This window comes from Anomalospiza imberbis, chromosome 4, assembly GCF_031753505.1.
Source record: "Anomalospiza imberbis isolate Cuckoo-Finch-1a 21T00152 chromosome 4, ASM3175350v1, whole genome shotgun sequence".
NCBI classification, from domain to species: Eukaryota; Metazoa; Chordata; class Aves; order Passeriformes; family Viduidae; genus Anomalospiza; species Anomalospiza imberbis.
In genome coordinates, this window is record NC_089684.1 from 30,567,813 (window position 1) to 30,591,154 (window position 23,342).

The 23,342-nt window shown below is 37.1% G+C and overlaps 2 protein-coding genes across 5 annotated transcripts in view; one reads left to right on the forward strand and one right to left on the reverse strand.

Moving 5' to 3' along the window:
* HHIP (hedgehog interacting protein) overlaps positions 1 to 23,342 on the forward strand; it is a 71,341-nt gene that overhangs the window by 43,158 nt on the left and 4,841 nt on the right. The window contains exons 5-12 of the mRNA XM_068187747.1: positions 5,574 to 5,725; positions 6,169 to 6,342; positions 7,169 to 7,312; positions 8,229 to 8,350; positions 10,431 to 10,554; positions 10,909 to 11,039; positions 11,625 to 11,706; positions 21,858 to 22,006. Coding sequence (XP_068043848.1) covers positions 5,574 to 5,725; positions 6,169 to 6,342; positions 7,169 to 7,312; positions 8,229 to 8,350; positions 10,431 to 10,554; positions 10,909 to 11,039; positions 11,625 to 11,706; positions 21,858 to 22,006 — 1,078 coding nt within the window. The remainder of the gene's footprint in view (positions 1 to 5,573; positions 5,726 to 6,168; positions 6,343 to 7,168; positions 7,313 to 8,228; positions 8,351 to 10,430; positions 10,555 to 10,908; positions 11,040 to 11,624; positions 11,707 to 21,857; positions 22,007 to 23,342) is intronic.
* Positions 1 to 23,342, reverse strand: part of ANAPC10 (anaphase promoting complex subunit 10) — a 140,497-nt gene that overhangs the window by 24,621 nt on the left and 92,534 nt on the right. For all 4 annotated transcript variants that reach the window (XM_068187776.1, XM_068187778.1, XM_068187780.1 and 1 more), the window contains one exon: positions 12,845 to 12,931. In XM_068187776.1, the coding sequence (XP_068043877.1) occupies positions 12,890 to 12,931 (42 nt within the window). In that variant the 3' untranslated portion in view covers positions 12,845 to 12,889. The remainder of the gene's footprint in view (positions 1 to 12,844; positions 12,932 to 23,342) is intronic.

Here is a 23,342-nt window from a genome sequence, read left to right on the forward strand (position 1 = left end):
TGGGAGAGCTGGGAAAGCAGGATTCCTGTTGTACCAGAAGAGTGTGAAGGAGGCAAGCTGTGGGTTTGTGTTGGGTTGGCATCTGCATTTATAAGTTTCATGTACTTTCTTTAGGAGGACGGGAAGAAAGAATTGTATTATCAGGGGACGAGGATTGTCATTTGGATTAAACTAAAGACTTGCCCAGCAGAACAGCAAAATCTGGAGTTGAGGAATTAAAAAAATAAGTACAGAGGACTAGGACTAGAAGTGAAAGGTCCTGCATTTAGTGACTGGTATCTTCAAAGGACTGTGAAGGTAAGGAAAAGAAAAAATTATCCCCCCATGTCAAAATTTTGTCTTTGCTGCCACAGAAGTAAGAAGAAAAAAAGAATTAGGCTTTAAGTTCTAGTGCTATTAAACATCAGAACAGAAAACTTTGTGATGGATGCACTTTGGCCATTTTCAGCTAAATCCTGCCCTGCACCTAACTGAATAAAAAGCATCTCAAACTTCAGTAGGTTTTGTGTTTAAATTCCAAGCCAGAGTACAGTCCTTTTTCTCATGTATAAAATTAATTGTAAGGCGTTCCTGTACCTAAAGTTATTTTAAAGTCAAGTATTCAAATAGTGCATTTGTTGAAAAAATCCTTAGATAACTGCAAAGCCCTTTATAAACAAGGAAAAAAGTGAAGCTCTACAACACAACAGGAAAGAGGAAATGCTTTGGAGATAGGGTCTAGTATGTAGACCATACTGAGCCATGACATCAGTGTAATTATTTTCCCCTAAGGTAAATGTCTTATGTTACAAATTCTTCCCTTGCCAGAGGCCTCAGGCCCCACAGATAGCAAAGCACTGGAGTCCTCAACACCCAAGAGGTCTCATAGGAGCTCTGCTCCTGCAGCCTGCCTGCAGCCCAGACAACTTCTGCTCCTTTTATTCCGTGTTTGCTATATTTCCACCAGTCAGGGGCAGTTCCCTCTTGTAGAGCTCAGAGTAGGTGGTGCAGCTTGAAGGGCAGGGTGTACGCCTGCAGCAGACTTTGGCAGGCTTCTGCTTCTGCTGGAGTCACGTTTCTGTCCTTTGCTGGGGCCAAATTTCCAAAACATGGCAATTAAGCAAACAATTCCCACTGAGAAGAATACCTGACACTGATCTTCAGCCCTCCTGCATCTCACTCTGGAGAGTTCAGATGGTGCTGCCTGATAAGAGATTTTACCCTTCACCCATGTTTTTTACAAATAAAACTCCTCAAGATCAAACACTTGGTAAGGCAGATTGGTTATGCTATTTATTACATAGGAAATAAACTAAATTAAAGGTGATTATATTAGTTCAACAACTTACCCAGCATTTGTGCTATAAGAATAGATGAAAAAATATAAATATATTAGAGTCAAAATATTGAGTGTTGAATTTGCATATTTTAAGCACAACCCCTTTTTAAATATATTGTTACTCCATTCCAACATGAGAGTGAGTTTGTCCAGACAAAAAAGTCAAGTATAAATACCATTATATACCCCATATATATATATATATATATATATATATATATCCATCATATTAGTATTGTTAAGTATAAATACCATTATTTTATAAGTATTATAAGTATTTCAAAATTAATTTTAAAGGAAAACTTGGAATATGCTACGTACATTGTTTACTGTTAAGCCACACGGAGTAATGGAAATAAATGGTCACGTCTGGTTTTGCTTACTAGCATTAATTACTGCTAAGGATACGTAATTAAGGGTCATACTTACAATATGATCTATTCTAAATTAAATAATTTAAAATACCAGTTAAAGCATTCCTGTGTATTTCTCTGTATTTACTATATGTAATAACACATATATTGACATAATTAAATGGCAGCATGTCTTAAAAATAAGTGCAGCATATGTTTCTGTATTACAGAAAAAGGATAATATCTTAATAATATAATAAAACTTCTGTCTATAATACCAGAGGTATACCAGAGTACATTTGAAAGCACGCAAATTGGAAGCAGAGCCCACTTCTAAGGAGTGGTTACGTGAAAATAGCACCATTCTATAAAAATCCAGTATTCACATGCCTCACATCCAGTATTCACAGGCAAATTACTTCTCTTAGTGTTAGGTCAAAATACAAAGTGGATCATTTTGTGCACTTGTTTAACATTTTTACAAGTGTAAATATAGCAGAAATTACAACACAAAAAGAAGTATCAAAATATCCTTCAGCTGAGAACACATACTGCTGCAATATACTTTCAGAACTGACATAATATAGCTAAACAGCCCTTTAAAAATGAAAAATATAGAAACACTGTGTTTTAATGTTTACTTGGCTTTGTACTGACTTTATGGAATTCTGATTAAATTATTTTCACGGCTGTGGTCTTAAACTAGACCAAACTGGGGTTTAAAGCTCCAAGGTTTCTGGCCCAAGGAAATCAGTTTTGGAAAAAAATGTAGTATAGGTGCAGAAGGTGTCACAGCCACAAACAGGACAGGAGAGCCTTCAAGCTGCAGAGCAGCACAGGCAGACATCGAAAGTTGGAGCTGCCAGATTTAGTTACGACACAAATTTCACATTGGCCCCAGTCCACAGTATGTTTAAGTAATTAATACTCATTTCAGCCAACCATCATTCTTTGTCTTCAACAGACATCCCAATGGAATACAAAGATTTGTCTCATTCTTCTTGCCCTTCCTTATACAACTGACAAACATTAATGGTTATTCCATCAAATAGTGCAGTGCAGAATCCCATACAGGCTGCTTTGTCATCTACAGTTTGTTGGTGCTGGTTTCATCTAAAGGGAAACTTTCAAAGAAAAGGATGTCAATAACCTTTTAAGCTACCAAGAAAAAGATACAGCTATTTGACACATGGTATCCACAGGAAAGGCTGTAAAGCCTGGGATGCTGGTTTCACATCAAAAGTCCATTGATGAAAAATAAAAGTGAGGATTATTCTATAGAGAAAGTCTGAGATTTTGTACATAATTATTCTGTTTGATAGCACTAAAATTACTACTCCTAAGGGATTTTGCTAGATATCCCTCCATTTACCACACAGCATATGAGACAACACTACAGAAAATTATACACTTTCTGGCACATAGAGGGCATTTTATAAGCCCTGGAAGTCGTGGTACGGATTTGGTTGGGAAAAACGGGTTTGCCAGTTAGTGATCAAGTTGAAAATACACATGAAGAATCAGTTTCCCAAACCAGGAAAACAAAATATAGAAAAACTCTTCTGGATTTCTAGTTGAATATGGGCCAACTAATGGCTTGATGCTGCACTTATTTCAATATCTTGGAGGGATATTCACAAAGGTTTTATTAACTGTATGAGCGAATAGACTTTTTAGAACAAAATGTGTCTATCTGACTTTGAAAAACAGCAGTGTAACTTTTCAAGAAGCAATAAAAGCAATCTACAAAGTGATACACTGCTCTCTAACAATCATGCAAGACAGCAATGAGTAAAAGTCCCGGCCTGATCCTATGAATGCAACTTGCCAAAGTTACTACCTTGCAGGTCCTGTGTTTCATTCATTTTTCAAATTCTTGCTTCATGTGTCCTTCATTAAAAGCTCTTAATTTAATTTTCACCTGTTTACGCTTTCAACAACTTCGCTTTCACACTGAGACAGCTGCCATGGCATCAAGCACTAAATAAAATCTTCAGCTCAGCAACAAAAAGATCTCTTCTTACTAATACTTTCAATAACTTACCTTGCATGGCAGACCTAGTGTGACTCACTGACATTCCTGGGCCCTTAAATGAGTTGAACTCATCTCTCAGGAGAAGAAATAGGACTGTCTTTGTCTGGGCACAACAGATAGAATCATTCCTCAGGAATCTTTGAAATATTCTTTCCTGTTCCCAAAGCAACTGATTTGCCTCCCTTTGCTTCAGACTTTATCAGTGCAATTTGGTCAAAGCTCTTAGAAACTCAAACAATAATATCTACAATCAGTTCAGACTCAGCTGCAGAATTATTTTTGGCTCATAAGGGAGAAATAGCTGGATTGGCAGTCCCTTCATCCATGATGACTGCAACTGATTTGGCAGCTCTAACTAGACTTTCAAAACTAACCTCTCTGATAACCCCCTGAAACTAAATTTTTCTAGCAAACAAGCTAGCAAATTTTGTCTGCCTCTAAATTAGCAGGATCCAGATTTCATTGTACAAATCTGTTTGTATGGAAATCTCTTGACCTATTTCCATCTCCATTTCTGACTCAGGTTTCTCTTTGGTGGTTGTGATTAAAAAGGAAGTATGGCAATCATGTTGAATTAAAATAAATTAAAGCTGTGTACTTTCCCAATTAGGCCCTTTGTGGGATGACTTTCAACAGGAAGACAGGCCCATCCATCACTCTGAAGTGCAAATACATTTTAAAGCTTCATTTTATCTTATAATTTCAAATTTCATAATTACTTATCTTGGGTGTGGTTGGAGTTGCAAAACATTGTCTCCTTATGGGTGCAGTGCTGGAGCACTTGAATCTACAGCAGAGTCACTCGTTCTAGTTTTGAAGGGCTGGCAAGTCCTGAGTCAAACCCCAAAATATCTATCATCTTGTGAATAATCACATATATTAATTGAATTTGAATTATTAACTATGTGCTGTGTTTATTTCCATGCCTCAGCTTTGCTCCCTGTATTGCCTCAAGAGCAACAAATGAATCTAAGTTTTATTCTTCATTTATACAAATATAGTTTTAGGCATAGTACATACATTAATAGTACATACATTTTTGGAAGCCTTTTAGTAGCCAAAAAGAAAATAGCCTTCTATTTAAGTTGACAGGGTATTTGCATTGTCACAGTACATTACATGGATTGGATGTTTAACATATAACTGTACTAATCTTCATGGCAAACATAACAACAAAAGCAAGTTGTTCTGAGAATTTTCTATTTATATTAAAACAAAAAATCCAACAAAAAAACCTTTCCAGTGAGGGACCACATGTAAAACTATGGTTTCTCTGCACACAGACCAAGGCTGCCTATTACCTACAGTTCACCAGCTATGATGAACAGACCACCATAGTTGTGACAACTGATGTTGCTGCCTCCAGGGTAAAACAAAGGTTTACATATTACACAAGCAATTTAACTGTTTTCTAAACATATTGCCAAGACAGTGGGAGTTGGCAGCCAGCACTGTGTTTTAGGTTTTGGATACTTGGATCAGAAGTGACTGCTGATTATAGACCTTTTTATTCGTCTTCTACGAATTACAAGCAACCTAGTAACCCAGCAAAGAATCCTCCAGAGCACTTAAACTTGTCTTCATGGCTTCCCAAAGATTACATACACAAATCACTCCACAAAAGTGGCGTAACAGACTTGTGCATAGATAACTACATAAGGCAATTGTCTTGTTCTAACTCTTAAAGACTTCCCCAAAGTGAAATGTTTTATAATCCTTTTTGTGCAGTAGTCAGGAAAGAAATAAAAGAGTTTGGGCAAAGATTATCCACAAGAAAGAAACTTTTTTTTTTTTTTGGGTTCCAGCTGAAACACAATAAAGAACATAATTAACTTCACAATTCTTTGTGTTTTTCATTTGACTGCAGGGAGGAGATGAAAGAGGACTGTTAAGCCTTGCATTCCACCCCAATTACAAGAAAAATGGAAAGCTGTATGTGTCTTATACCACCAACCAAGAACGGTGGGCTATTGGACCTCATGACCACATCCTTAGGGTCGTAGAATACACAGTATCCAGGTATCAGTAGAAGTCTAAAATTAACAAACTGTATTTCTCAGCAACCTCTGCACTTTAGTATTTCTGATTTCTAAAATAAATATGAGGTTTATTTACAATGTATAAACTTGGGCACCTGCAGAAAAACTATTGTGGATTTTATTTCAAATAGTAGTTTTGGAATGACAGTAAGTACACAGTTTTTTTTTCTTTTTAAGGCTTCTTTTCAGTTATTCTGTCATTTTTTAATTATAATTACTTCCTACTTATTGTGTATAGGCAGTAAAGTAATTGTTTGTGAATGCTAGAAAATTGAAATTTCTCAGAAATAACTGTTAGGCATTTTTCCACCAAGTTGCAACATCCAAATCTCAAAGTATAATTTGATTGAGTCAAGTGTATTTTCAGGAAGAAGAACAAGTATAGTGAACTGTAATAACTGTGTTCATATCTTTAACTTGCAGGAAAAATCCACACCAAGTTGACATGAGGACAGCAAGAGTGTTTTTAGAAGTAGCAGAACTACATCGAAAACATCTAGGAGGACAGCTGCTGTTTGGCCCAGATGGTTTCCTATACATTTTTCTTGGAGATGGCATGATCACTCTAGATGACATGGAGGAGATGGATGGTTTAAGGTAAAAAAACTACCAGTGGATAGACTTCCATTATTGTGCTCAAAGGCCTCTTTGGCTCGGGAAAATTGCAGGCGCTCCTGTGGTTTTTAAAATATTTTTTAAGTATAAGGTTATACTCAAAACCCAGACCAGAGGGCAATTGTAGTACCCGGTTTTAAATTAATGGAATGGGATTAATTTAAGCATCACATCATTTCATGTTTATGGTAAGAGTGTGCTCTTCTTCTACTTTTCCTTTCCTCCATCCCAATCAAAAATATAAGTTAAAACATTTTGGTTTCTTCTGTTTCATATAATGAGAAAGTTCTGAATCCTTACAAAAAAGTATCAACATCTCCATTGAAACAATACCTTTTTTTTCTCATTTGCTTTCTATATAATTAGTCTTTGGATTGTACTATGACTAGATATCGTTGAATTCAAGAGTAGGATCCAAAGTGTGATCAAAATGCACGTTGCAATTACAGTGTTTATATCCATAGTTACTCTAGATGACACACAGTATAAAAGAGTTAGTAGCCTTATATTTGAGGCCCTAAACAATTTTGATGTTTGGAAAGTTGTTCTTATGATCAAGTTGCTTCCCAGCAACATGGTCAGAGGCATTTTAGTCTGCACATAACAAGGCAAGATATTTGCCAAACTGAATCTTTGAAAGGCTCTGCTACTCTTCTTTGGACTTGCATCCACCATGGAATCGAGCTCTAAGTGATTAATCAGTAAAGTGGGCCGTTTATTTTCCTGGTTCACTCTAGTATTATATGGAGTAAATCTACCAGTAAAAAACCTCTAAAAACCCAATTATTTTACCCTCCAACTCTCTCAGTGATTTTACAGGTTCTGTATTGCGCCTCGATGTCAATACTGACCTGTGCAATGTCCCTTACTCCATCCCACGGAGCAACCCACACTTCAACAGCACCAACCAACCTCCTGAGATTTTTGCACATGGTCTCCACAATCCAGGCCGGTAAGTAAGTTTCAACTAAACTGAAGTTACTCTGGAGCAGACACTGTTTTCAACCAAGTTGTTTGTTTGTTTGTTTGTTTGTTGGTTTTTTTTGTTTGTACAGACAGGCGCCAATATTTCAATAATAAAAGCACTTGTGAACTTTCTGAATGTTCCTCTCCTCCACGTCCACACATATGTCACAGTTATAAACAAATGTACATTGGCAAAGGGGAAAGAGAACAGCATACACAACTACTACAAGTCAAGACCAAAATGACAGAAAAAAGTACAGGATTTTTAGCTTTTATAAGAAATAAAATTACTACCTTTGTGGAAAAAAAAGAGCTTAAAGCAGAGGGTTGGTAAAGTACGACTGAAATGGAAATCTTGACTGAGAAAAAAAGGCACGTGGAAAACAAATGAGAACATCTGGTGATATCTAAACAATAGCAAGGAGGAGAACAATGCTTTAACTAAACAACACATAATTCAGCAAATTAGGTGGGTGGTAGTACTGAAGTGACATTTAAAGTCTTGGTTTGAAAAAAAAATCAGAAAGTCAAGTTGTTCAGATAAGGACTTGATCCTTGGACTTTTTAACAGTCCAAAATTCCTACGTCATTTAAGTTCATTTAGCTTAAGGCACTGTTCTTTTCAGGTGCTGTAGTGCAGACTACATTATATCACTTGGGAAGAATAGTTTTAGTTCACATTACATAGATATGTGTAGGAATGGGAAAGTTGTATTATCTCCTGTATATAAATCTAACACATTTCTCAGGTATTTTGGCTCAGCATGAAATAGGTCCTTCAAATGAAAGAATAGGCACCACAAAGAAACAACAAAACTTTAAAACTGAATGCTTCATACTGATAGTTACATGTTATGAACTCACCTTTCTCATGGATTTTCTCTTTTTTTGTTGTTTTAAAGGTGTGCTGTGGACCGGCATCCAACAGATGTAAACATCAATTTAACTATACTTTGTTCAGATTCGAATGGAAAGAACAGATCTTCAGCAAGGATCTTACAAATAATAAAGGGCAAAGACTATGGTAAGTTCTATCCAGGGTAAAGCTCCTGGAAAAGTCAGGTTCTATTTCCATGGAATAATAAACAGAAAGCAAAAGAGATTATATAAAGGCCTGTATAGCCATGATAGGAAACTTACAACATAGATAGGATAAACAACTTATCTGAGATAGAAGTGAAATTTCTATCTTTTCAAAAGAAATGTTCAATGTAGAAGTGGATAAAAGATGCAGGCCAAAACCAAATTGAAATGATTCAACTTTGTTCTTGTTGGTGTAGAATATCATGTAAATAAGATTTAACAAATTTGACAGTTGCTAGTCTGTCAAAGATCTCACTGTTGCTGCATATTTTGGCTCATAAAGAGAATATTTTGGAATATCAGGAAATGATGAAAACGTATTCTTAGTCTTTCACAAATAATCTTTTGAGACAGAGAATGGAAACCTCATGTAATGTGTCTCTTATAATGGAAAAAGTGAAATAGACAACAGCAGACCACAACCAAACAGGGAAATGACTGCGCTGTGTTTAAATCTTACTAAAAATAAAAAAGTTAGAAAAAGGCACTATGCTGCTACTTCATAATAAATTGTTCATTTAGATTAGATTACAAAAAGATAAATACACTCAATTAGGGACTTTAAAATATTAAAGTGCTTCATGCTCTCTCTGAATCAATATGATTGCCGGTCACAATTTCAGTTTGATGTTTTACTCTGGTGCTCACCAAGATCCCTTGCTAGTTCAGGCAAGCCAGGTGACACTTCCTCTGAGCTATCACCTGCCTTGACTGGCCATTTAGGAGCTTGTAAATTCCTGATGGTAGCATGTGATAAATGCCAACGGTGTGTAAAGGCATTGAGAACTGGCCTGTCTCCTGGAAAGTAGCATTTCCCTTTCTAATCACATCCCTAGGTTCTCCCACCTGTACTTCCCTTAAAAGCAAAGCAGCTGTGCTGGCTGGCACAACAGTACACAATAGCATAATGCAATTGTACTACTTCAGTTATTGCATGGATTTTCTGTATCCATTTTATAAAAGCCAAACCAGAGAATAATATTTGGTTAACCACTGCTCCAATGGAATTTTGACTGCATCCTTATTGCAGAGTAAACTAAGCAATATTGTGTCTATCCTGAGCAGCTTGCCAATATTAGTACTAGGCTGTGGGTCAATGGCTTCAATAAAAAGAGTTCACCATCGTTTTCTCCCCTGTAAAATTTCAGCTCTAACTCATGTACAACAATCTGGGAAATGCATTTATCAAAGACTTAAAGTTAGCCCTCTGACTAAAAAAAAATTCCTATTAAAAAGTGGTCGACTGGCTGTGGCTTTTTTTAAAATTATGTAGCTAGCATGTCAAATGGAGCCTGCTTGTAGCCTAAGTGGTATTTGATTGCATGAATAGGAACATGTACACTGAAACTTCCTTGAAGAATTGTTTGATAACACTAAACTCTGTGGTTTTGTGAAATAAAAAAGGGGAAAAAGTATAGGAATTGCAACTACTACAGCAGCATAAAATAAATGAGAAGATGAGCCAGTGAAGATACATGTGAAAACATGAGAAGATACAGCCAGTAATAGTAGTGTTTTATGGGATCTAACACACATACTGTGTTTAAAACTGTGACTTGGAAAGTTTCTCAAACCATTGAAAGGATTTCAAAACTAATTCTACTGAAAATCACTGGAATTTCTGCACTGGACTCTACAGTGAATGGGAGTTATTTTGTTCCTGAAGTTCAGGAGATCCAGTCTGCAGACTGGATTGACATGTAGAAGTTAATAGCAGTAATCACACTGGTTTCAATGGAAGTCCAGCCTAATCTTTATGTAGCTTTATTCTTCCAGCTTGTGCACATGGAAGAAAGCAATTATAGGCTCTCCTTTTGAAATTTTTTATGGATTCTTTCACAAACAGACTTTGTTGTAATTTTCTGATTTTTTTTTTTAACATCACATTTCTGGCAACACATCTTGAATTCTGAGGAATCTTTATATGGAATTAATCTCTTTTCTTGAAACAGTAACATTTTCCTAAATGTGCATCAATATGAAAATGCATATAATCTAATGCTATGGTAGTTCCTTTTCAGAGAGTGAGCCCTCCCTTCTAGAATTCAAACCATTTAGCAGTGGCTCCCTGGTTGGTGGATTTGTTTATCGGGGCTGCCAGTCGGAGAGGCTCTATGGAAGTTACGTGTTTGGAGACCGCAATGGGTAGGTGTTGTACAGCTCACTCCTAAACAAAAATGCATGTGAAGTGCATTTAGTCACTCAGTGTATAAAGCCACACCAACAGTATTGCATATTGTGTCACTTGGCCAGTTCAGCAGTGTGGTAATGCAGGTTAGATTCTAGATCTAGGAATAAAATAGCACAGCATTCTAATGAATGGTGACATACAGAACATAGCTAATCCTTGGAAAAAGGTACAGGAAGTTGTAAGACAAGGAACTGCGCAGATGTATCTATGAAGCTACTTGCAGCAAGTGTTTACTTATTTATCTGGACAATGAAAACACTCTGTTCAAAATGTAATATAACTTTTTTTTTATGTGTTTGTGAATGTAGAAATTTTTTAACACTGCAAGAGAGTCCTGCAACCAAGCAGTGGCAAGAGAAACCCCTCTGTCTTGGCAACACTGGCTCATGTAGAGGTTTCTTTTCAGGCCCTGTCTTGGGATTTGGAGAAGATGAATTAGGTAAATACTAAAGGAATTTTTCTTAAATTATAAAGCTTATCCGTAATTCCTGAAGAAGTATTCATAATTATAGTAAATGTTTAAAAAGAAGGCTATCTGTCCTTTGCCAAAGCTGTCTACACTGCTCTCAGCTACACCTCAGCAGCCTTGTAGGAAGAACTGAGAAGAGAATGTGTTGCTGGAAGGGGCAAAAATCCTTATTGTGTCTCACATGCTGTGAACTGTGGCACTCGCTATGACACAATGTATAAAATACTTGCTTTTATTTCCAGCATTACAGAATTAAAGGGCAAGGATATTGCATGAACAGACTGACCCCTCTTCTCCCTTCCTCACCAATTTAATTTTTTAATCAATTCTATACTATATGAAAAAAACTCTCATGATAGAATGTTTTTAACATTTTAGCATCAATTTGGGGAAAGTGTTTATATAAATTTTCAAATAGCAAATGATTCTGTTGTATATTTCAGTGTTTCTTCTGAAGTTTTTTTAATCTCATTTGGCAAATACAGCCAGATCACAAAAATCATGTATTTAACATCTTAGGAAAGGAGAAGTAATTTATTGCACTGTTTTCCCTAGGTGAGATTTACATACTATCAAGCAGTAAAAGTATGACACAGCCTCACAGTGGAAAACTCTACAAGATCGTTGACCCAAAAAGGTGAGTATTGCACTTCTCTTTGGGATCAGCCTTTCCTTCAATAGGTTAAAAGCCAGAAGGTAACTGCAGTTCTCTTCATCTGGCTGAATTATGCAATACTGTTGTTCGATAAAAAGGAAAATTCCAGATGCAGGGGGCTCCCTAAAAGCAAATGTTCCAGCAGCAGCAAGCAGCAAGCAGAAGAGATTCACTGTCTCATAGGAAGCGAATGTCAGAACAGAGGGGTAATCAGCACTAACTTCTGGGAATTTTTACACTTTGACATTGTGCTGAAAGCTGCCCACTTTCCCACCTAGATGTATATTCTTAGCATGTTTTCATAGAGAAGTAGACCTACTTAATATGGAACCATATGGACTGGTAGAAGATGCTCCCGGTAATTCTGAAGCCAAATTATTTGTAAGTACCACAGAAAGTTATCAGTGGAAGGCAGATGCTGGAATTCTCCCCAGTGCTGCTGCTTCCTCACCTGCCACTGTGGTGGGACAGGGCACAACAGGAGCTGCCTCTAAAGATCACCACTGTGTGACAGAACCTGTTCTGTGTACGGAAAAGCAAGTACAGAAAATAACCTGTCAGTCCTAGTCAGGGTCAGTTTACCCATAAGTGAGCCGCTAAGGGACTCATTCAGTCTTCCCCAAACATCTCTTCTGATGTACAGGAGATACCACCAATGGACAATAACAGAGAGGACTCAGTTCTCAGTAGGTGTGATTGTCACTGCTTACTAATATTGAACGTACCCCTCCCATATCCCTTTTATTACATATCTCTCCCTTGGCAGGCTTGGAGCACCAAGGAGGGAAGTCCTCTGTCCTTGGACTCTGTGCCAGAAATACACGCAATTCTTTAACCGTTCTTTAAGAGCTGCTTCCAAAGGGCTTTTAAATCCCATTCAAGTGATTTATAAGACATGGGATTAATAGGATTGTTCTAATTATTTAGGCTAATTTACCAGTTGTAAAATAAGGATAAATTAAAATTATGAAGCCAAAGTTCCTCAAGGCATGATCTTTGCAGAGCAGCTGGAGGTATGAAAATATTAAGGAATCTGGAAGGACTGCAAAAAGCCAGTTCCCAACATGATCCAGGGGCCCTAGCAGAAATAAGAGCTGATGACTAGCAGATAGATACTCACTTTAGCTGGGGGAATACCGTGTTCCTCATGATGGATCTTGCTGCTTTATTGGACCAAGTTCTGATGTGTAAAAGTAGAACATCCATCCTGCAAAAGTATCAGAAATCAACACAAAATGAGACAGCCAACAGAAGTGAAGTTTGTTGTATAATTACTTTGACCCCATCATACCCTACAAAAGCAGCTGCCTATTTGTTCAGCATCTACTTCAGCATGTTACTCCATGGGCATTAGATACAGTCAGACTTCCATTTTTGGCTTTGCTATTAAGGGAGGAATTTATTTCCTTGTCAGACTTAAATTCTAAACATTATTAGTGGGATAACAAGGGAATACAACAAGAAAATCATAACACTGGATGCACACTGTACTATAAGTTAGAGTTTCTGGGGTAGTGGAGTTCTGGTGTTTTATAATTGTACCACCCCAAACTACAGCAAATAATTTGGAAGCAGATGTTACTGCAAGTTGGTGCAGTCTGTCAGTCAAGGTTATTATGTATGTTTTATTTATGCTTTCTGGTATTGAAAACATTTTTTTAGAACAAAACTTGCCATTCTTCCTGGGATTGTTTAGTCTGTTGGTGTATGGTTTTAAGTGAATTTTACACCCTAAATCCACTATTAGTATCTAATTACATAGGGCTGCCTTGTTTGACCTCAGCTTTTTGTTCTTGTTACCTCTTCCAGTAGGGTGGTCTTCAGCTGACATACCTGAAAGGCCAGACCTCCCATTGCTGCACTCATGGTTGGCTGTTTTCATGCGTGGAAAAGGGTCAAGACTGTGTTTGGTTACTGGTGAAAGTAACCAGAAAACTATAAAATACTTTTGCAAATTGGCACACAGTTGAAATTAAACAGACTGTGGCAAAGGGATATAGTTTTTGGTAACACTTCTCAGAAACACACGATAATTTTCATTCAGGCAAAGTTTTGAGTTTTGCTGTCTTTCAGTCTCATACCACTGCAGCTTTTAAGGGAAGGATAATGAGTGACTTCCACAACAGAGCATTGCAGATGTATTTACCATTCCATGCTGAGTTCATACCACCCATGTAAACAACTTAAAAGTTCCATGGCTTTGGCAAATGTCCATGTAAAGTTTTAGTAACAAAATATTGTTATTTACACGATAATATTATTTTCAATGTTAATATTTTGTTGCTTCTCCTCATGGTGCACCACACCAATACAACAAATATTCACATAAACTCTACCACACTAAGCTTTGTAGAACACAAAGTAAAGATGCTACAGGTGGACTATGAGTAGCAGGTAAAAATAAAATCATGAAACTATTGATTTGTCTTATGTCTTAGAAATTCATTGCTTACTATAAAAACCCTGTGAGAGGTGGTCCCTGGCAGACCTGTTAATTTGCAAAGAGAATATTCCATGCCTGGGGCAGTGTAGAAGAACAAAACTATCATGCCTTGCAGTAGCCCCTTGCTGGAAATTAACAATTCCATGCAAACCCAGCCTTCTTCTGCTAGTGGTCATTTGTAAGCTGCTGCAAGCTTACAAAATTATTCTTTTATTTTAAAAAATAAACATTACATGAAGGTGCAGGGTTTTATTTCTTTTGATCTTTTTAGAATCATAGGAACATTAAGGTTGGAAAAGACCTTCGAGATCAGCAAGTCCAACCTTTGACAGATCACCACCTTGTCAACTAAACCAGAGCACTGAGTGCCATGTCCAGGTGTTTCTTGAACACCTCCAGGGATGGTGATTCCACCACTTCCCTGGGCAGTCCATTCCAATGCTTAAAAACCCTTTCAGTGAAAAAATACTTCCTGCTGTCCAACCTGAACTTCCCTGGCACAGCTTGAGGCCATGTCCTTTTGTCTTGTAGAAAACTATTGCATAATCAAACAAGACTCCTATTTTTCTTGTCTCAAATGTAGCTTAAGACAGAAATCTATTACTTGCACATAGAAAAAAATCAAATTAAGTGGGCAGATTAAAACATTAGGAGAGCAGAAGATGAAGGTAATCCAGAGAACTCTTTGCATTAGTCTTCAATACTCAGCAATGGGAAAGTCCCATCCTACAAGAATTCTTCAAGTGTAACAGAAATGAGGTGTTAAACTGAGGTGATATATGACAAATTGATGAACATGATCAACACAGAGGTTCTGAATCCCACAATTTTCAAAGCAGTTTGAAATACAGAATTCCAGATACCACAGTAAAACTTTTATTCTGTTCTTCCAAATACTTCATATCAATAACTAAATAGACTCCCACTGAAAGCACTGAGTGAAATAATCCTTCTCTTTGTAAAAATGTTGTTATAATGATACATTAGTGCTTGAGAGCTCACAGACAACACAGTGATTTAAAAAAAGCCCTAAGCATGTGAAGTGCTGCAAAATATAGGTATACTACATATTACCAAAAATCCCATAGAGAAATGAATATAGCCAATAGCATATTTAGCTTTGAGGATGGAGGAGATGTGGGAAACATTTAAAATTACAGGCACACAAAACCAACATTGGGCACATTAGTTAAACTGCCAGTTAAAAGACATTCTTAAGTTAAAACTGTGTCTGAAAAATATTTCCACTGTTTGACAATTATCAAAAAAACCCATTACCTACTACTACACTACTTTCCAGGGATTGGAACTAGTGAGGAAATACAGGGAGAAAGACCTATGTTCTTCTCAACTAAAAGGTAGGATTAGTCAGATATCCTGAAGGTCAATGCAAATACTAGCATTTTATAAATTATTTCTGTGACCAAAAACTAAAACCTCTTCATTTTCTAGTTTTCTGCTTTCTGTTTCATAACTGTCATGTTTTCTGTTTCTAAACATACATACTTATATCAATCACAAAATATTGATGAACTGAAAAGAAAAAACCACTAAGTATACAGTGATATAAAAAATGTATAGAGGTCAAAAATTCCAGTTAGTCAATAACAGAGAAAATAGGAGACAAACCCATTAGAAAAGAAAAAGTAATCACTTTTCTAGCATGATGAGAGGGGAAAATCAACTGTGAAAATGAATATTTAAATAAGTAAGATCTGTTGATATGTGCATACAGTCTGTAATTTAAACATTATTACTAGACCAAGAAGTAAGAAAATAAACTTTGTAAGGTGGAAGAACAGCCATAAAGAGGCTTTGTAAGTCTTCTTTTAGAGTACTTTCAATATGATTACTTTAATTTCTAAGGAAAATACAGATAAAAGGAAAGATATCCAGAGTCGAGTCTAGAAATGACAGACAATGCAAAAATTTTCCTTTTAAAAGATGCACTGTGAAGTTTTAAGTGTGAATCTTTAAGAGTTTGCCACCATCCATACAAAGGGGAGGAATAACTGTTTTGATCAGGATGGCTCACTGAAACCAGCAGGTGATTTTTATGAAAGAGGGCAGAGCCTGAGTAAGTGTTCCTGCACACAGAAGAAGGTTTCCTTTTCCTCTCCTTGTAACACCTTATAGATCTGGATTTCAATGTGTTTCATATCAACAGCCAGAATAGCTGCTTCCCGTTGGATTGAAACTTGAACTTGATTCAAACCATCTCACTCCTCTTTCATGCCCCTCCAGAGTATATAATTCCACTTATCATCCTTTCCATCATCACCTTCCGGGATTTCCGCTGTCGGGGAGCATTTCCAAACAGACTGATTTCAGACACGAAGGGACAATATCTAGGTCATACCTCATTTTGACGCTGTTCAGGCTCTTTAGAAAACCATTAGTGATTTGATTTTTTAACGTGAGTCAGGAGTGTTTGGTGGTGTGACAGAAGAAATGCATTTATGAAAGTGAAGCTCTGTTTGAGCCTTCAATTCCTGTGGAAATGGAAACACACAGTTTTAGAGTAATCTGCATCAAGGTACTCAGTTCTGATGGGTTATAGATAAACTCCAAAGCTCCTACTGGAAACTCTCTGTAGAAGGAGCCAATGTTGTTGGTGAATGCCCTCACCAAGCCAGGTGGGCCATAGGATTTCTTTCTGTTCAGAAAGTTACTATCCCTTAAGTCATTTGAGGGAATGGAATGCCAGAATTAATGTCTAATTATGTTTAGTTTAGCCGGAGCATGCAAAATTCTTATCTCATTTACCTACCCACATGCAGTTACTATTCCCACAAGAGACACTAAAGAGAAATTAGAGCTTTTTGTGAATACCAGTCTAGAGAGTTTCACTTTACAGAAGTACTTCACAAAAACTCCTTTGTAGCAACGATGGAAAAACCTAAGGATTTTTTTCAATCACATCACAGCTCACTGACTGTAAAAGTTTTTGTTTTGGTTTTATATTTTTTCCCCTTTTCTTAAAGTCTTTCTAGCATTGGCTATTAAGAAGTTCTCACTTTTTATCACTTTATAAGGAAAAAAATAGCTCAGTTTATCTTTTGCTTATTTTCTGGAGCCTGCAGGAAGCCTCTGCCATCCTAAAGAAAGTCACACATAATAGAGCAGCTTTAGCCCAGTAAGCCAGTCGTTCCCAATTCATCAGTCAAAGTGTTATGCAAGTGGCCCCCTAAATTGATAAATTCCCACAGTGCCTGTTGACCCAGCTGCCAAGTGCTCATGCAGCAGGTGTTGTTTTCATGACCACCCTGACAGTAATACAAACTGTTTAGCAGTTGCATTGACCTCTTAGCTATTAACATTGATACAGGCTTCACTAGGGACTAGTTTTCAAACATGACAGAATTTCTTAAGACTAGAGGTCATGAACAAGTATACCATATAAGAATAAATTTGATATGCTGCTGAGTTTAAATCTTAAAAGCTGTGAGTTTTTTTCCACATTATTCCCATGTAGTAAATCTGGAGACAAGTAACGAGCTTTTGGCATCTCTCCCAGGACTAAAGGTATACTTTTTAATTTTAGAAGCTGTACCTGAAGAGATGCTATATTTATTCTATGACAAGTAGTAAATTTAGCTTATGACAAGGAGTGAAACAAAATTATTTTTTCTTGACATTTACCCTTATAAAGGAAAAAACCTCAACAACTGATACACAAATGTCAGTGATATACTTAAGTATATTCTGATACCTAAATCTTATGTGCAGGTAATTGAAGAATAACATTCCATATATTTTGTATCAAGTTTTCTACAGCAGTGTCTCTTGTTTGAATCTGAACTTCCAGGAATTTTGTCTGCCTTTTTTTTTTCCCTTTAGTAGGGAAGTAGAGATTTTTGATATTGTATCAAAAGCCTGGTGGAGGAATTGTTTTCCGTTCAGTGCCACTGTTTTATTGCTGAGTTTGGCCCTCCACTGGCATTGATTTATGCACATCTGAGTTACAGATAGCACATACAGCAACTAACTCTATGTGTTTAGTGGAGCTGCAAAGAGAAAGCATGAAGTCCTGAGCTATGCCAGGATGAGTTTTAATCTATTAAAACATGTTAGACTTTTATATGCCTCTAAACAGTAGAGGCAGCTTTCTTCTACTAGCTATGGTAATGCAGCAAAAATTATTTTACACATTGCACAGTCAAGAATTCCCAGCTCACTGCACACATCAGCGAAGGGATCCAGCGAGGCCCCAGCCCCCAGTACAACTTTTCCTCCGTGTTCCATACATTTAGAGTTGTTATACAGTTTCATGAAAGCCTGTTTTAACAAGCAAGATATACTGTACTGTACTGTATATATGAACAGCTCTTTAAGATAACTAGAATTGTACAGACCATATAAATAGTCATTATCAGCTACATTTTTGGCTGACTTTCTGTGGACCAAATAGTGCTTACTGTAAGAGTAATCAAGCTGTACCCTTTAGGGATTGAGGGATACAAGGAAAAAAATTCTCTCCAGCCTGGAGTGTGGCTCCATCTATTCCCCTCCATTTTCCACATCAGGAGACACAGTGAAGCACTGGTTATATAAACAAAATCATGGGCCTGTCTAAGTGCGGGAGAGACCACGTCCAAACCGTCAGTTTCAGGACTTACATTACTTTTGTGAGACTCACTTCAACTTGCGCTGAGCCTCAACATTTCCACCCCTTCCAAGCCCTAAGAATGCAAAATGTGAGCACTGTGGGGCAGAAGCTTTCTCTCGACACGTGTTGGTCCCAGAGCAGCACTCAAATCCTGAGAAAGAAGTGTGGCTTTTCCCAGAGTACAGCTCAGGAAAACCAGCGATTCTCACATGCGAGGATTCCACTGCAGCTGCATTTGTATTCCTCTTCTCCTAAGGCACCTTGCCAACAAGAATTTTTTCCATCTTTGTTTCTACTCCACCCCACCATTAATAAATATTATCCAAGGCTGATGAGTGCAAGTTCTGGACTGATGGTAAAATGAAAGGCAAGGTTATATTCACAAGTACTGAGAGTGGCCGAAAACTTTAAGTGACCAGCCATAGTCAGCTGAATACAAAAAAGTGTGACTTCTGCCTTCCTAATTGCATACAAAAACAACCATATATTATAGCACTATCATAGACAAATAGTTCACATCTATTAATAAAATAAATCATTATCTTCCCAAATAAAATACCTTTGTGACTTACGAGGTGATGCTTTGCTAAAGATATGCCACTGGATCTCTTTGCCAAGAGATGCTCCAGGAGCCTGAGGTTATGTTTCCTGCTAAACACTGTACTGGTGTTTGAGCAAGAGAAAGAGAAGCCTCCCATTTAAAGTAATTCGAAATAAATGTGCTTTAATAGTGACAGATAAAGAATGTTGCATCCTATGCAGTTGGCTATCCAGAAATAATTTCAAATGTAGATTTTTCTTCCAGATGTAGGAATTAAAAGATAAATCTTTTTATCTTAAATCTGAACAAGTCTCCACTGAAAGTCATATTATTTTCTAGAACCATTTCCAAAACAGCATTGCATGTGAATATTGCTTATAATTTTTTAAGCGTAGGAACTTTCTTAACCAGATCATATGTAATACACTCATTGCTCATTACAGACCTGGAATTCCTTACAGGTCAAAAAAATAATGCATTCTATTTAAAAGACAGCTGTGGAAATATGTAAACAGTAAAACTGAAAAGGTTTCAAATATGCTGCACCGAAGGTGTCAAAATATGTTTCAAAGCCCTTAAATAATATAGGACCTTCAGTCTGATTCTCAGAAATGCTTTGGAAATCAGGGCTTGGTGCTATGCTAAAGAAGCATCTACACGTTCTTTCTGTCCTTAACAGCTTTGGGGAACCAGTTCTTGTGTGTGGATGTTTAAATAATCATGGTAGTAATTATGACCAAGCAGGGAAAGTGCTATGCTGAAACAAACCAGTGGGCCTGTACTGTATTACTCTGTTTCAAGGAAAAATATGAAAAACCCTGTAATGAACTATTAACAAGATACGTGTCAAAATGGGAGGGGAAAATGTAAGCCCAGTCAGCTAGTGAGGGACTTAGGTATGATTGCTTATTTTTTAAAAAAAATATTTTTACCCTATCTAATATTATTTTGAATATCCCCATTGTGCACAGAAATACCTATCTAAAATAGGTATTTCTAGTAGACCATGGGCTTCAGATATCTTTTGATATCTTAGTAGTCACAAGTTCAGCTAGTTAATTTTATTTTTTTCTAGCTTAATTTTTTCCCTTGATGTTTCTTCTGGTGTTGAAATGGGATATAAACAATGCCAAATTTTTTTCCTCTTTTTCTTCTGTCACCGTTTTTTACACCTCCATCATACCCATTCTTTCTCAGACCCCAAAACTATCCTTTCCTCTGCACAGCAGTATCAGTCTAGGAATTTAATATATGACAGAGTAATCAGTGCACAAGCTGCTATTCCACTTATTTGCATATAATTGGGTTGTTAATACTGATGTCTGTAGAATAAATGATGTCCTATTCTATTCTATTCTATTCTATCTCATAGAATTTTGTTTTGACTTGTTTGGATTCTAGCTGGACACTTAGCCAAGGTTTCTCTAAGCTCTCCAAGAAGCTATTAGATTTTTTTTTCCTGCTCATTTCAAGCTTAGTATGTATGGCAGTAGTTAAGACAGTTTCCTTGGGAATAAATAATTTTGTATTTGTCACTAATTAATTTAATTTTCCATGATGCTTCTATTCAATTACTTGATTAGATCACTTGGGAGATCATGACATTCTTTTCCAAACTTACCAAACCTACAGCAGAGACAAAACATGGTATCTCTACTGGGAACCTGTAGCCTTTGGACGGTCCTATAATCCTAATCAAAACATCCAGTGTCAGAAATGTTTTAAGTAATCTGAACTAGAATTTTCTTTGTGCATACATTCCACAGAATCGCCTGATAGTGAAAGGCTGAGTTTGGAAGGCACCTCTGGAGGGCACCTGGTCCAACCTCCCTGCTCAAGCAGGCACTCCCACAGCCAATTTCCCAGGACCATGTCCAGATAATTTCCGAGTATCTCCAGTGATAGAGACTCCACAGCTCTCTGGACAACCTGTGCTAGTGCTTGGTCACTCTCACTGTGCAAAAGTCTTTTCTTATGTTCAGATGTTTAAATAAGCATCCAGAATGCACAGTCCAAATATCATTCCATGGAAATATGGAAATAAAAACCCAGCAGTTTAAACCTGAATTTGTAGACAGAGGAAATATTTCTGCAAAATTATTACATGTCACAATGCCATAAAACTTGTTCAGGTTACTCTTCCCCCTTTCTTAGGGGAAATCTAGATTAGCTAGAAATGAAAAAAAAAAAAAAAAAAACAAAACACCATCACTGCCTGCGATAAGCTGGCAGCATTATGAAGATAAACCTTCAGCAAGCTGGTTTTGGCAGGTTCACGCTTCAAGAATTCTCAAGGACTATTGCTTAATCTTCTGGAAGATCTCTGAAGGCAGTTACATAAAATAATAACAAATTGTGCTGTATTTTCCTGTAACATATCATCTCTGGGCTTACTGCTTTTTCTGAGGAAAAAAGAAATCTCATGGTTTTTCCCACTGATAATACTATAGCAGAGAATCAGACCTTTAATTAAAAAATCAAAATTTTTCTTCTTGATCCCGACTTTTAACTCTTTGTTTGGTTTGTATGGTTTTATTCAGGCCTTTAGTCCCTGAAGAATGCAAAAGAACAGCTCAGCCTGCACAGATACTGACATCTGAATGCTCGAGGCATTGTCGGAACGGGCACTGCACTCCCACAGGAAAATGCTGCTGTAATCCAGGCTGGGAAGGAGAGTTCTGCAGAACTGGTTTGTATAGAGATTCACAGCAACAAGTGAAAAAAGCATTGACATGTCATAATTGGCTTTTAATTATTTGCTCAGAGAAATTTTCAGTATGTGTTGACCAATATATTGGCCTTCAGTTGTAAGACATGACAAAATACTGATTTCATGAGCTGCAGGAGAGCAATAAGTCTTTAGATGAATGCAACTACTAAGACTTCTAATGCATTGTGAGCCAGTGCAGAATGCAATTGATAGCATAAACGTGACAACAGTATGCTATTTTTTTTTTCCCCACCAAGATTTTCAAGTGAAAGGAGATGCATTCATTACATGTCCTGTGATTGGACATTCACCTTCCACTTGCAGTATAATCACTGTCAGTGTCAAAGAGAGGTGACTTGTCAGGAAAGATGGTCTCCACTGCATCTTTTGCACTTCACTAATTTAATAAATATTTTTTAGTTTTAGTACATTCTTGATCCTACCAAATGAAATGGCTCCAATTTGTTGAAGAGAATTCTATGTACAACGTATCACAAAACAGCTAACAATCAATGTCATTGTGATCCATTATTACATTGATTTCATCAAGTCCTATCTTGTTGCTTTAGCTTTTAAAAGTCACTTGGAAAAGTGACTGTGACTGAGCTAAGATGATGGGTGTGCCAGCCAAGGGATAAGGTGAATGAACCTAGAGTAGCACAGCTGTGCCATCACTGTCTCAGAGGCTGTGGTTCTGTCTGAGCTGTGTCATTTGGGCCAGTGAAGCTGTTCCAGAGCCAGCCTGGGTACCAGGAGGTGTTATTACAAAGATTTTATTCCTCAGCATCAGCAGAGTCCTCTGACTGAGCATATTTGGTCAGCGAGTTTGACCAGATGCCCACACAAAGAGATATTAATATTGTGGCAGTAGAACTCAAAGAAATAGCAAGGACTAAGGGAAAACAAGGATCCCGTGATGGATCATGGATAATTCAGGCTAGAAGGGCATTTAGGAGGGCCCTGGTGAAGCAGGGTCAGCTATGAAGTCCTTATAGGCTGGAGTGTAAATTTCAGCAACTTCCAGGTTTTTAGTGATGAACAGGAGTGACTTTGGAATGAAATTATATTAATTAGTCACTAATAAAGTATCTTACTGGCAAAGGTTAATGAGCTGACCATCTACAACCCAGCAATGAAGGCAGGTTAGAGAAATAGATGAGGTAATCTGACCAAATATCCCAACTTCAATTGTCCTCATTTTCCAGAGCCATTCTACATTTAGCGAATGAGGCCCATTCTACAGCCTTTGTCCAAGTGGAACTTAAAAGTAAATGTCTCCAACATGAACATAAATGGGTCTTGAATAACCCTGGTT